The sequence below is a fragment of the Sinocyclocheilus anshuiensis genome, unplaced genomic scaffold, assembly GCF_001515605.1.
Source record: "Sinocyclocheilus anshuiensis isolate Anshui unplaced genomic scaffold, SAMN03320099.WGS_v1.1 scaffold186, whole genome shotgun sequence".
In the NCBI taxonomy this organism is placed as follows: domain Eukaryota; kingdom Metazoa; phylum Chordata; class Actinopteri; order Cypriniformes; family Cyprinidae; genus Sinocyclocheilus; species Sinocyclocheilus anshuiensis.
This window is the reverse complement of record NW_015542355.1, coordinates 2,026,671-2,041,173: the sequence shown is the minus strand read 5'-3', so window position 1 is coordinate 2,041,173 and position 14,503 is coordinate 2,026,671. Positions and strand designations below refer to the sequence as shown.

The 14,503-nt window shown below is 36.6% G+C and overlaps 2 protein-coding genes across 3 annotated transcripts in view; one reads left to right on the top strand and one right to left on the bottom strand.

The window, feature by feature from the left end:
* Positions 1 to 635: 635 nt before the first annotated feature.
* Positions 636 to 4,900, top strand: LOC107691666 (spindle and kinetochore-associated protein 2). Of its 2 annotated transcripts, XM_016490412.1 has the most exons (8): positions 636 to 687; positions 2,250 to 2,339; positions 2,416 to 2,592; positions 2,784 to 2,858; positions 3,808 to 3,850; positions 3,966 to 4,098; positions 4,260 to 4,412; positions 4,445 to 4,900. In XM_016490412.1, the coding sequence occupies exons 1-7, from the start codon at positions 658 to 660 to the stop codon at positions 4,390 to 4,392; spliced, it is 681 nt and encodes a 226-aa protein (XP_016345898.1). In that variant the 5' UTR covers positions 636 to 657; the 3' UTR covers positions 4,393 to 4,412; positions 4,445 to 4,900. The 2 variants fall into 2 exon arrangements, with proteins under 2 accessions (XP_016345898.1, XP_016345897.1); XM_016490411.1 differs by having other exon boundaries at positions 4,260 to 4,900.
* Positions 4,901 to 5,429: 529 nt separating this feature from the next.
* Positions 5,430 to 14,503, bottom strand: part of LOC107691694 (uncharacterized) — a 14,490-nt gene continuing 5,416 nt past the window's right edge. Inside the window, exons 10-27 of the mRNA XM_016490474.1 lie at positions 13,812 to 13,920; positions 13,131 to 13,672; positions 12,847 to 12,923; positions 12,601 to 12,695; positions 12,304 to 12,498; positions 11,871 to 11,968; positions 11,581 to 11,694; positions 11,366 to 11,456; positions 11,191 to 11,266; positions 10,142 to 10,293; positions 9,894 to 10,045; positions 8,489 to 8,669; positions 8,220 to 8,381; positions 8,068 to 8,146; positions 6,880 to 6,966; positions 5,874 to 5,956; positions 5,706 to 5,766; positions 5,430 to 5,488 (exon numbers count right to left, since the gene is read on the bottom strand). Coding sequence (XP_016345960.1) covers positions 5,440 to 5,488; positions 5,706 to 5,766; positions 5,874 to 5,956; positions 6,880 to 6,966; positions 8,068 to 8,146; positions 8,220 to 8,381; positions 8,489 to 8,669; positions 9,894 to 10,045; positions 10,142 to 10,293; positions 11,191 to 11,266; positions 11,366 to 11,456; positions 11,581 to 11,694; positions 11,871 to 11,968; positions 12,304 to 12,498; positions 12,601 to 12,695; positions 12,847 to 12,923; positions 13,131 to 13,672; positions 13,812 to 13,920 — 2,403 coding nt within the window. The 3' untranslated portion in view covers positions 5,430 to 5,439. The remainder of the gene's footprint in view (positions 5,489 to 5,705; positions 5,767 to 5,873; positions 5,957 to 6,879; positions 6,967 to 8,067; positions 8,147 to 8,219; positions 8,382 to 8,488; positions 8,670 to 9,893; positions 10,046 to 10,141; positions 10,294 to 11,190; positions 11,267 to 11,365; positions 11,457 to 11,580; positions 11,695 to 11,870; positions 11,969 to 12,303; positions 12,499 to 12,600; positions 12,696 to 12,846; positions 12,924 to 13,130; positions 13,673 to 13,811; positions 13,921 to 14,503) is intronic.

Genomic DNA, 14,503 nt, shown 5'->3' with positions numbered 1-14,503 from the left:
TATATATATATATATTTATTTATTATTATTTTTTTTGAATTACTATTTTTTCATTAAAAAAAAATTAAATAGTACAACCTTAACTGCAATCAAGATTTCAGTTTTAGTACTGAATTTGTTTAAGCATCCAGGAGCATGACTTTAAAGTTACCCTGACCTGAACATTACACCTTGGAGATTAAAATAGGTCTCTTCCTGTAATTCTCAAGTTATTGGACAAAATATTTGTGTATTTACACATACCTTGTAGTATAGCGTATGTACACACTGTGCAGAGTATGACTAAGTTTGATATATAATACAACATTTTTTTGCATGCATGCATCAACAGACTGCCGAAAGTCAAAAAACCAACAACAACACTGAATTCTGCATACATGTTTTACATACAGTTTTAATTACTATGCATTATACCAAAGACTATAGAAAAAAAGGGACTTTGATTATACATACACTGTGTAGTACATACAAGACAGTCTATGAAGACAGTACGTTAGAATTCCATCCCGAACATACCGCCCCTTTTCCTCTCGTTCTCCCTCCGAACTGACCAATCATCTTCCACGCTCTCTGACAGCTGACCAATCAGAGAAGGTCTTGCGTTCTGCTGCGAGCTTTATATTTCCGGTGCTGCTTCAGGAACGTAAACTATTCAACATGGAGACGGTTGATAAGCTGGAGGCGATGGTAAGCTGTTTGTTTTTTTTCCAGCGAAACATTTCCATCAAATGTTTTCAAGTGTAAACCGATCGTTTGCGTCTAACTGTTACTAACACAGGTGCCTTTACTATAGACAACATAATGTAGAAGAAACACGAAGAATTACGTGTTCTGTGTTTGCCCCTGACTTTCCCTGAGGTTGGAGGGGAGAAAATCACGAAAAATATGTAGCTGGATGGCTAACTATTGCCGCTGCTAATGTCTTTAGTCATTTATATTTACAGCGAAAATCAGCCGTAATATGATTAATTTACTATAATGTGCATATTTTGAATCAAAACCATGGCATTCATTCCGAAAAGTGTTAATTTGGCTCGATAGCTGCTGTGTGAATCGCTGATCGGCGGTGAGGGGACTGCGGGTGCGGGAGGGCCTGTGCGTGTGTCCGCTGCATCCCGAGTCCTTATACCTTATTCCATAAGATATTTAAATATGCGTAAACACTATGGGTTTATATACACATCAAGTTATTGTAGCAATTGTTATTAACTGATAACAATTTATATAAAATATGTCCATTGCTTCTGGAAGACGCACAGTCCTCTTCGTAGAAGTTTAGCTTTTGAAGACTCTGATCAATTGTATGCCTGCATTCTCTCATGAAAACTATATTGGTATTCTGTTTAAGTAAAACCATAATAACATGCATTAATATTTTTTTTCATGAGTTCAAATATCATTAGGAATTAGAGATGATAGGGGGCGCAGTGCTGCTCTTTGTAGCGAAATAACATTAGTAACTTTACTTCACTGCCAGTGTCAGAAGTGCCATATAATAAAAATTTTATATAATTAAATTAAATAATGTAAAAAAGCTATAATGAACAAAATACCATAACAAGCACTTGCTTTTTAAATTATTGCCATTATTATGAACCATCTACATATCTGTATCTCAGCACTATTATGTTTTAATGTTTATGTGACAACTGTGTTTTTCTTCCCAGGCTTTTTGTTGACATTATTTACATGATTGGATATTTCAGCATGCAAATGGACCGGCCTGAATGCGTACCGTCTGTCCAGTGCCCCTTTTATATTGTACTACTGATAACCCAGTTATTAAAGCAGTGCAATGTTAAAAGGGCATTGGCCAGCGATTTTTCTCAAAGGTAGGGTCAACCGCGTGGCCAGCCATATCAAGTGCTGTTAACAGGTGCTCTGACTTCATTGCACTACTGTATTGGACAGCTAGCAGTGCAATAGTATTGTCAAAGCGTCTGAGAGCAGCTTTGCACAATGTTTGAAGTTTTCAAAGAGGTTCACCATCTCATTTGGCATATTGTTGTTTGTTTTCTCTGTTTTACAGGTCATAATGTCTAATCCTAATTCTTGGGACCCTATCAGTATTGCCTCTGCTGTCCATTGTGTTCAGAGTAGTGCAATATTGCTAATAGGGTTTCAGGTTTTAGGTTGTACCCTCATTCAGATGGGCCACTAAATACCAAAGTGTACAAACAGCAAACAACTCCCGAATTAAATCCTCTGAATGCTTAAGAATTATGATGTTTAGATCTGTGTCCTTGTAGTTCCAGAAAGCAGAAGCTGATATAGAATATGTGGAAAAGCGGCTGAAATTCGACTTCATGGCCAATGCTCGAGAAGCGGGCACGTTTGAGGTACATTCGTATTCATTTGTTAATTTTAAATACTGACTAAAGTCTGTGTTTCTAAATCTGTGGTTGTGGATTTCAGGGAAACCCTGTTCAGTTGCTGGAGAACTTGTCGGCGATCAAAGCGCGGCATGCGGCCCTGTGCGCACAGGTGGAGGAGATCGCGGTGGAACAGAAACGATCCATGGACTCACTACGAGCTCACCTGGACACCACAGTGCAGATGGTTCAACAGCTGCAGAACACAGCAGATATGCAGGTATTCGTTCAGTTGTGCAACAACAGCCCATATCTATCAAACCAAAGGGTCCATGTCAATTTTACTACACCACAGGCCATACACAATTATTTTACCATGGTTAAGGAGTGGTCTTTGGAAAAAATAAAGTAGTTTCATGAGGTTTTTGGGTTCGGACTATATGTGTGCTAATGGGAAATCTTGTGTTCAAGGTTCCGCCACTGACAGAAGAAGAACAAGAAGCGAGAGATGTTCTCTGCTCATCCGTTGCTGCGTTAAATGTAGAGGTTAGACATATTTTGTAATGCTTTTTATTACCATAATTACACAACTACACTACCGTTTAAATGAACACTCCACTATTTTGGAAAATAGGCAATAGTCCCCAGCTAGGTAACTTCCAATAAGCCTATTTTCAGGCGCTGCATAATATCATTGCGCCTGCTGCACCCATGGTACGGCAGCAAAGTTCCTTGATTATTACGCCGGAATGAGAGTATAGTTCCTAGCCATATCAGCCTAGAAAATCGCAACTTCATTTTCCATTGGTCTTAGTACACGATGTAACTACAAAAGAGTCAAGTTTTAAATAGGAAAAATATAGAAACTCTTTGGTCATTTTTGAGCGAGATGCTAACGGTCTAATCGGATTCAATGATCTATGCTAAGCTACAGCTAAAAGTGCTACCGCCACTATTTAATTTAATTTAAATTTAAATTAATTTTAAGTTTGTATGCATACCAAGGGCTTATTTATTTGTTAAAATACAACATAAATATTATTACAATTTAAAATAACTTTTTTAATTTAATAAATTATGAAATCTTAATATATTCCTGAATTTTCAGCATCATTACTCCAGTCTTCAGTGTCACATGATCCTTCAGAACTCATTCTAATATGCTGATTTGTTTATCAATTTTGAAAATTTATTCCGCTAAATATTTTTGTGGAAACTGTGATACTTTTTTTTTTTTTCAGAATTCTTTGAATAGTTCAAAAGAACAGCATTTTTTAAACATGCAAATACTTTCTAATATTATAAATGTCTCGACTGTCACTTGATCAATTTAATGCATCCTTGTTCAATAAAAGTGTTAATTTCTTTAAAAAAAGAAAAAAAATTACTGACCTTAATTTTTAAACGGCAGTGCATGTACCTGTTAAAATTTAATTATTTGTGACGTTTTAAGGGAAAAGCTACTTTGAGTTAGTGATTGTGTTTGTTTCTTTAGGCCGTGCTGACAGAAGAACCTCAAACTCAAGCACAGTCTGAATGTAAGGACAAAAGAAAACTATCAACATAAGGCAGTTGTAACATTGGCACAATTTCAAAGGTCATCAGCATCTTTCAATATCAACAATTATATTGTTTTTTTTTCCTCCCTTGCAGCACAGAATGTGCGTGAAGAGATGCCTGAGGGGACATTTGAAACTGTCCCGCGGAATGTACGTGGTAACTTGAAGCTGAATGACCTCAACACGCTCTATAAGCAGTTATCCGAGTACTTCTCAGATAAGAACAGGTTTGTCTGGTCATATTTATGCAAAAACATCACCTTTAACCCCGAGTCCTAACGTGATTGATAATGCACTGTAACTTCAGACAACTACATGGTTTTATTTCTACAAAGACGAGTGTTTACTAATACATTTGATCTAAATATTTTCATTCTTGTCTCTTCAGGGGGCCAATAAGCACTCAGAGGATGAAGAAGCTGAACATGAAAGTTAGTGATTCTGCATTGAAGACCTTACAGCACCTTAAACTCATTGAGCTGGATAAAAAAGGACTTGTGTCATTGCTGGCAAAAGACTGAGAAACAGGGACCAATTAGACGCACAAACCCAACCAAAATGTGTAAATCCTCCAGTTCCTTCCACCTGTGTGCTAAAGTAAAACCCTAAAAAAAGTTTAGAACAGGAATGACAGTGGACTTGAAAACATTTCAAAAACATTGCGTCCGTGAAGTTCAGTATATCCATTAATCAGGATTGCATACATTTAAAAGAAAATAATCTTATCAGTCTTTTTAAGGACTACACTTATTTTTTCCTGTTATTTTTCTGTCCTGTTTCCTCTGCATAATGTTATTCAGCCATTATTAAACTATATCATGACCTGTTGTGGCATCATTAGATTTGTATAAGAAAGAAACTGTACAGCGTAAGAGTTTATATTTTTTGTAAAGGGAAACAGGTGTTTATGTAATTTCAGATCTCAGTGAAGCAGAGGAGACTGTATTTCAATGTAAGATTCAGTGTATTCACTTTTTTTTAGGCTACGGTCGTAATTACTTTGAGTATGCAATAAAATGTCTTTTATATTTATATATATGGAAAAGAGAGGACAGAAAAGGAGAGTGTGTAGAGGGAAGAGCAAAAATGTACTTAAGTGCCTTGGCGATTTCGTTGCTCGGTGAAGTCGCGCAGGTAAAGTCGCAGGTCTTTACACTCGTTGGTTTTCACACAAGGAGGCCTGAACGCTTCCGCTGATGCTTCCGCGTACTCACGTGCAGCCGTCTGTCTCTTCTGTTGACTAATCGCTTGACCCGACCCATATATATATGGGTCCTTTATTTAAAAGCTACTGAATACAACAAGACACTGGCAATACATTTCTGTAGCAACAACATCAGAACCCCAAATGGAATTTAAAACATAAAAATGATTACATCTATTTATTAAGGTCAATAGTAACATCAAAGCTCAAATTGTTGATGTACATAAGTTTGAAGGTTAAGTTTTTTTTATTTGGAACATTTTCTTTCATTAAACAGTAAATTAAACAAAGGAACACAAACCACATGACTTAAGCATCTAAAATGGAAACGATTCAGATGCAAAACATCAGGATCGGCTCATCTTTAACGGTGCAGATTGACTGACTCTGGAACTGTCTGCTCAAGAACTCTGCTAATAACAAATAGTAATGAAATGACAAAAATAAATTGTGGAGCATTTTCAACCAGGAAAGCCAGCAGGATTTTGAAACTAGTTTTTAATTAGTAATTTATCTGTAAAAGGTTTCATTTCTGTTGGTAATATCTATACTGCTAATATAAGCAATAGGATATACACTAGCACTGTATTCCAAAGGTCAAATGCATTTTATTCTAGGCTTCTTGTGCACCTGTTAGGATGGTTCTCCTGATCAGCTGCCTCAATCTTCTCTCCCAGCTCGTTTATACATTCTACAGAAAGAAAACGCATGGGGCTTCATCCAGTTAAACACGTTATTGGGCTTTTGAGCTTGTATACTAACCCATGAAAGGCGGCAAGAAAAAGACTTTCCACGTACCTGATGTCTCTATGTAGTCCCCTTCTGGACAACCCAAGTCCTCTTTCACATCCCCATCTCCTTTTATGTCAGACTGAGACACGCTAGACCAAGTACAGCTTAATGTTTAACATAATTTAAAGGGATAGTTCACCCAAAAATTTAAATTCTGCCATAAATTACTCACCCTCATGTCGTCCCAACCCCGTAAGACCTTCGTTCATCTTCGGAACACAAATTAAGATATTTTTGATGAAATCCTAGAGCTTTCTGACCCTGCATAGACAGCAAGGGAACTACCACATTCAAGGCCCAGAAAGGTAGTAAGGACATCGTTAAAGTAGTCCATGTGACATCAGTGGGTCAACCGTAATTTAATGAAGCTACGAGAATACTTTTTGTGGTTTTTATACTTTATTTAACAATTTCTTCTCTTCCATGCCAGTTTTTGACGCGCATTCACAACAATACCACAAGGCATGCGTGTGCATTCCTCTGCTTGCAAACAAGCCACAGGGCATGCAGGTTCTACATCAGAACGCTGGCTCCTGCGTCAGCAGCATCACACATGCGTGTCATGAACGCACGTCAAAGACTGACAGGGAAGAAAAGAAATTGTTGAATCAAGTCGTTATTTTTGTTTTCTTTGCACACAAAAAGTATTCTCGTAGCTTCATAACATTACGGTTGAACCACTGATGTCACATTAACTTTTTTAACGATGTCCTTACTACCTTTCTGGGCCTTGAACGTGGTAGTTACCTTGCTGTCTATGCAGGGTCAGAAAGCTCTTGGATTTCATCAAAAATATCTTAATTTGTGTTCCAAAGATGAACGAAGGTCTTACTGTTGGAACGACATGAGGGTGAGTAATTAATGGCAGAATTCTTTTGGGTGAACTATCCCTTTAAGAGTAAAATATCATTCGGAAGACATATTTAGTCCTATTTATAAAAATCCAGACACTTCCAAGCTGATTTTTGAGACAGTCTGTTTGCATAGAAAAACATGGAGCTTCAACACTCACAAGGACCCTGAGTCTCTAGGGGTTCTCTGCTCTGTGGCTCTTTCCAAAAGCATTCTCTGTAGATCCTCATCAAGGGTGAAGCTTACCCTGCAAGATTGGATATGCCAATTCAAAGTAGAAGCAAATTCATTTTAGTTTTAGGAGAGGAAAATAAACAAATAATAGAACCTACTAGGGGTGGGCGATATGGCAAAAATTTCATATCCCGATTCACGATTTTATCCCGATTCTTCGTCATTTTGGTTTTTACCATTTTGCAAGTGTAGTACAGCTAAACTAATTTCCCTTTTAGTACTACAGTCTGCTGTCACTGCACGCATCTAATATACAACAACACATCCGATTTTCTCTCAACTGTTTACTTTCACTGACATAACCAGCTGTGTTTATATGTAAACCTTGTGTCTTTTTGACAGCAATATTTTTTTTGCGCAATCAGACATGAATGATAACTTAGTCCAGTAATCAGGCGCTGTTTGACAGGCTTTTTAGTGTGTGTGCGCCTCAGGTATATGCGCTCGGAAAAAGCACATGTCAGAACAGCACGCAAATGAAATGTTTAACCGGCAAGGCTTTAAAGCACATGCAAATAATTTACTTTTGTGATTGCGAATAAGTGCGGAGTCCCGTGACTGTAACTCTAACGCTGAGTTAACTTTTGATGTGAATGTATGTCGCGTTGTTCAGTATATTGAGACAGAGGAGCCAGAACTGCAACTGATAATATGTGCGCTGTAGCACGGTACTACAATATTTCTTCAAAAGCAGATCGTGAAGACATTTGTCCACGATCAAAAATCGTGATATCGCACATCCCTAGAACCTACTAACCTAGATCTAAAAAAGTGAACAAATTATTCAATTAAAATACATAAATACCCACCCCATAAAATCCTTACTGCTGTAAGACGGTAGACTATTCTAAATTTTAATAGTCACCATGACAATTCATATTTTTTTAATGGAATTTTGTATTATGTATTACCAATAATTTATGCATAAATGTTTTTTTTTTTAATTCATGTGCTCATAATCTTTAATCAAATACAGTAATGTTTTTTTTTTCTTGTTCAAGAAGTCATTTAACACTGATATGTCACTTTTTTCTTTTTTTGTCATCACGGTGCCATAAAATTTATAACCAGTAAAGTAAATCCCTTTACTAAGGCAAAGTATTGGGGGTTTTACCTCTCCGTTTCATCAAGGCTATGACTCCGCAAGTTTGCATTACTATCCATATCAGCAGGGTTGACATCTGGATGCTGGTCTGAAAATACAGAAGCACATTACTTCAATTCCTCATTTAAAATAAAAACCGCCCTACTGTAGATCTGTCTTACCATGTATCTGACATGGGTTTTCACCCTCACACCCTTCCATCCTCTCTGCATTGTTTTCATCTTCAAACACCTTTTCATCAGCGGACTCTTGCTCACATTGATGTTCAGAATCTGACGGGCCATCACCTACCTCCTGTCCCTCCTCATCCACATCAGTATTCTCTGCAGGAAACACAAGCAAACAGTTTGATTCTCACATCATGGCAAATACATCCCATAATTAAGTTCAGTTTTAGAAAACTACTGCAGTGAATAATAAAGTGTCATACCAATAGGAAGCTCTATCTCTTCACTGGTCCCCTGGCTGGTCTCAGTGGTCTGTCTAGCTCCAGAGCTGGCAGTGGTGAATTCTGCATTACCGCTGGAGGGAGAGTCTATTTCCTCCCTTCCATCCTTAGAGATGTTGATTAACACTGGAGACTGCAGGATGCTGGACACAGAGGCATTTGTCTGAAAAGAGAAGCAGGATATCAATATAAGTGTTAGCTGTGATTATATTGATACAAAAATAAGATAATGGTACATTTACTTTTATCAGATGAAAGCTTCTACAACAAAACAACAACAAGCATTTGTATGTAATATAAAGAAATTGTCTTTTCTTTGAAATTGAAAAAGTTTGGCGTGAAGTCAATTTGCATAAAACACATTACAACAATATTGAAGATACTTGAATGCTAGAGTGTGCCATCATATTATCCCAGTAGTAAAGATGACATTTAAAAGCACATATTAGAAATCAAGAGATGCACTGATTTAAATTTTGGTCAATAACTCATAATTAATAATATGTCTGGAATATAGGTAAAAGATATAAAAAAACACCCACCTTATAAGTCTAAATTGTATATATATATATATATATATATATACACACACACACACACACACACACAGTGGGTATAGAAAAGAATCATCCCCCTTTAAAGTAATTTTGTTGCTCTGCAGCCTGAAATGAAGACAGACCGTTTTTGTTTTATCCAGCTGCATTTACTCAGTGCATTATTATAACTATTTTACATATAAAATCGTTATAATAAATAATAAGTTAATAAAAATAATAAATTAAGTTATACATTACTATTATAGGGGGACCAAACCTGCAGAAATGATAGATAGATAGATAGATAGATAGATAGATAGATAGAAAATAAATAAAGGAATAAATTACTTGATAAAACAAAATTAATTAAATTATTGTTAAATTAATTTTTACTATTACTTTTCCTTTATTAATAATTTTGTGTATTTATTTGTAACTTTATTTTTTATTATTTTTAACTTATTATTAACTTAAACTTACTGTTCTTTTTAATTCTTCATTTTAACATATATCCAAAATTCTTTTGTACAGTAAAAGTTAAAAATTACACAAATATAACAAAGATTACAAAATAGATTACAAAAAAGATTACAATAGAAACAAAATGCCTGTGTACTCTGGACAAAAAAAATCTTACAGGCTCTAAGTAGACGTTTTATATTTAACATTATTTAGGGCAACTGGTATAAATAATCTGGGGTGTTTATTTGAGCATAGATTGTCAGCTTAAATATATCTGTTTATTTTACTTATTGGACTGATACGTAAAACATAAAAAGTCATATTTATTGGCTGATACTGATACGATTGTAGAAATATATTATTCCAAATATAATGATTCATTGACTGACAGTGCTGCTGTCTCCTGCGCTGGCTGTGGCGTAACTCTCTGTGCAGACAGTATGGGATGGAGCACTGCCCCATGGTGACGAGTCCAACAGGCTCTGGAGGTGAGGGAGGGGTTCAGTTCCAACCTGCACATATTGAATGTGTGTCCTATGGCCTGTAATTAAACAGTGTTCACAATTAGACAAAACTGACCCACACAACATATTCTGAATCTTGATTTATGTTTACATTTTTCTGATTCACTTTGTACCTTTTGGGCTGCGTGGGGTGCTGTTACAAGGTGGATGTCCTCTGCTGAGAGGGATGGGTGGGGCTTCAGCTGACTCCACCCATTCTTGGTGATGGGCTGGTGAACAGGATATGGTGGAGTGGTCTGCAATCTCAGCCAGGTCTGGCAAACAACTGATCGAACAAAATGACCAAAACACGGAGCACAGACTCAGCCAAAGGTAGTTGTAATTTTTAATGACAAATGACCCATGCATTTAACGAAAGTGACAAAATACACCACCGTTTAATAGTTTGGGGTCATTAAGATATTTTAAAAAGTAATTTATTCATGTGATGGCAAAGCTAAATATTCAGCATCATTACTCCAGTCCTCAGTGTCACATGATCCTTCGGAAATCATTCTAATATGCTGATTTGCTGCTCAAGAAACATTTCTCATTATTATCAATGTTGAAAACAATTGTGCTGCTTAAAATTTTTGTAAAAACCGTGATACATTTTTGGGGATTCTTTGATCAATACAAAGTGCAAAAGCACAGCGTTAATTTTAAATAGGAATTTTTAGTAACATTATAAATGTCTTTACTTAACAAAAATAAAAATCAAATAAACCTTTTGTTACTATTATATTACTATTGACTATATTATTGACTACTATTATAATTTAATTTATGCATTTAGCAGACGCTTTTATCCAAAGCAACTTACAGTGCATTCAGGCTATACATTTTTTACCAGTATGTGTGTTCCCTGGGAATTGAACCCATGACCTTTTGCGCTGCTATACCACTGAGCCACAGGAGCACTATTATAAATATTAAAAACTGACAAAAGCAAAGAAAAGTACAAAAAATTAATCATTTAAAACAAAACTGAAAATATAAAGTAAAAGCTAATTCAAAATATTAATAAAAACTATACAGAATATAAATAATACTAAAATAACACTGCCGATCTCAACATTTTTAACTTGGTGTAGAGTTAATAAAAAAAGAACATTGTTGTTACATTAAACTAAATTTTATCAGCCTTTACTGAGTTTTGTGTGAGATACTTTATTTCTTGTACCTGATGGTAGGAATGCACCTGTGCACAGGGGTAATAGATTCTGAATCCTTTGAGTCCTCTTGAGCAAGATGGTATTCTAGATAACAATAAGGGTGACATAAAGGTTATAAAAAAGAACAAATGTTACCCACAAAGCTAGCAATACAATGAGTGCAGGCTGTTTTGAACTACATACCACTCAGACTGTTTTCAACAGCCTGTTTTCCCTCTGCTGGGGATGAGCTGGGTCGACACACCTCCACTGTGACGTCCAACTCATCCTCTGACTGAGAAATAAAGGGAGGGGGAATTATACCTCCTTTATTCTTCAAGGCATATGCCTAAGCTTCTGATTTTATTGTGTTATTTAAAGAGTGTCCTATAAAAATAACTAAAATAGTCTATTTTCACCTGAGAACGCTCTTCACCAGATGATGCGCAGTTGGACAGGTAGTGTTTGGGTGTGTAGAACATGCTAGATTGCTGTGTCTGTGTACAGTCTGCACCATCTGAACTTCCCTCGTCCTTGTGACACAACATACATTAAAGTGTACATATTTAGCATTTTTATAGCATTTTGTTCTAGAAGTTCACCTATAATGTTAATCAAGGTTTAAGTCATACAACAATCATGATTTAATGTGAAAAAACATTAATTAACTGGTACAAAACAAATATAAATAAAGGTCACAGTTTATCACCTCTGTTTGGCTTGTAGCCTCCAGCACACCATTGGTCACATCAAAAGTGTGATTGATAGTGTGGTAATTTGTGCTCTCCTCACTATCACTCTGAATACCTGGCATTAGATAGCATTTAAACATATTTATTTGCATATATTTACATAATTATTTTAAATTATTAAAAAAAAAAAAAAGTTTTGGAATTTAATACTGAATTTAACCTAAATAAAACACTAAATGAAATTTCTGTCATCATTTACTCACCCTTAAGTTCCAAATTCCAAACCTGTACGAGTTTCTTTATCCGGTTGAAAACAAAAGAAAATATTTTAAAGAATGCGGGTAACCACACAGTTGAGCTGAACAGCATGAGAGTCAGTAAATGATGACAAAATCTTAATTTTTAGGTGAACTATCCCTTTAACAGCAATTTCAGGCACAGCTCTATTACCGGCAAAACTCTTGAATAGTTGCTCCAGATCAGTGCTTTCCTGGGTCCCAGATTCCTGGTAGCTGTTCACACTATGTCTGTCCTGTAGGTGGAGCTGTTGCTCCACTACATCCTCACTGTCACTGCTGCCAAAAGCACTCAAGGGTGACCCCCAGCACCCACGTGTCATTAGGGCCACCATTTCACTAACCTCACCTGCATGACACAAACAAAAGGTCACATGTCACCTCTTAGACAGTCTTTGAAATGGATAAATTGCACATGAAGATAATGAATGGTGTGGCTGTTGTCTCTCACTGGTCCATGAGGGTTTTGTTTGGAAATGATCTTCAAGACAAGATCGGCCTGTGCTGTCTTTCTGGGTCTCAGACAACCCAAGTTGTACATATAACCTGAAAGAAAGAGATGTATTCACTTATTTTTTGTCATGTTCTTGCCTATTTGTTCATATATATCCTTCCTGTTGTTGCATCCATCTATCATTCTACTTTTCTATATGACTTATATTAGTCTTTTTCTGCTAATGCTCTTATACTGTTGTACCTCTCAGACGTTTGACGTCCTGTCTGTTGCTGTCCTCTTTTTGTTGTTTCAACTCTCTTCAAGTCCCTTTTCTCCTCCTGTAATTAAAGCTTTTTCCTCATATTTTTTTTTTAACAAACTATTTAAATCATTAAGCTATACTGATTGCCATTCCTTTTTTGTTTGTAGGGTGATCTCTGTTGGTGGCATTTTTCAATCATTTATTTGAAGTTAATTTTTTTTTTCAAGAAATTTATATTTTTATTCAGTAAGGTCACATTAAATTGATCAAACGTGACACATACCTGTACACTACTAGGATAGGATGTGCTTTCGAAGCTCTCATCTTGAGCTGAACTGCACTGACTGACCTCCTCATCTCCATTAATGGTCCACTTGGATATATAATTTTCGAACGGTGGCCCCATAGCCTTCCCAACACCATCATTGCGCTCTTTTTCCATGTTCGCCCTCTTCATCACAGCATCCACCTCATCAAAGCATGGGGTGCCCAATTGGGCTGCCTCCACATTATCCAGACTCTGCTCAGCTTGCTGTAGAAGAACCTGAGACACTTTGAGGTTGAGAACAATGGAGCCAGTATGCTTTGAGATAGAGCGACTAATTGCCCGATCCTTGTCTGTATCAGTATGGTTTGAACAAGGTGCCTCAGTGAGTGGGGTATGATGGGTAGTTGGCCATTCATGCAAAGCAGTGATGTCACTATGCGAAATATCTGAGTGGAGGTCATTAGTGTCTGTGGTGGACTCCTCTTCTTCTCTGTAGATTCTTTTCAGGTGATGTTCCCGGATATCATTGTGTACTGCAGTCCTGCAGTGCTGATATACTAAGAGGAAAGAATAGGACATTCAAACTATATTAATGTATTACATTACATTAATGTTCTTACCAGACACTTTCTCACAAAAGCGATCATTTTCTATGCTCTAAAAGTTTCCCTAATCATGACTGGATGGAAATCTCACCAGATTTGTCTTGCTCTCTTGTCTGATTAATATCAGTATTCCATCCAGGGATGCTCTGAAGAGCTGACCATGAGTGCCATCCACTTCTCGTCTTCTCGCTTCTTATCTCCTGTTGAAGATTAGATTGCACCATTTACTCTCATGCTGGTATATATTACTCTCTATATCTGGAAAAACCTTGTACAATGTATCCTTAAAGCTGCAGTCTGTAAGTTTTGCCTCTTTGTCGCCATCTCTGTTTGAAAACCTGCAATTGCAGCTGTGTGCAGAATTATCTTCCTTGCGTGGGTTGTGCGGTGGCACGGCTCCAGCGCGGATGAATCTAATGTTTTGAGGAGTATGTGTGGCAGTCAGTCACCGCACCGGTGTGGATATTGTAATTTAATAATAATTAATAATTTATGCATTTAGCAGACGCTTTTATCCAAAGCGACTTACAGTGCATTCAGGCTATAAATTTTTTACCAGTATTGTACTTTGCACTCACAGATTCAAGCCTACGTCTTGGAATATATGACTCAAATAAGCATTTTCACCGGATATTGTCATCTGAACAAGTAAGTAACAAGTCTGCCACGTTTGTTCCGACCAAAGCATTACAATAAATTGCACTACCAATGGTGATTTAATCTAAATGAGCTCATATCACATCAAACCGTGCAAATTATTATTATTGTTATACTTTATTCTCA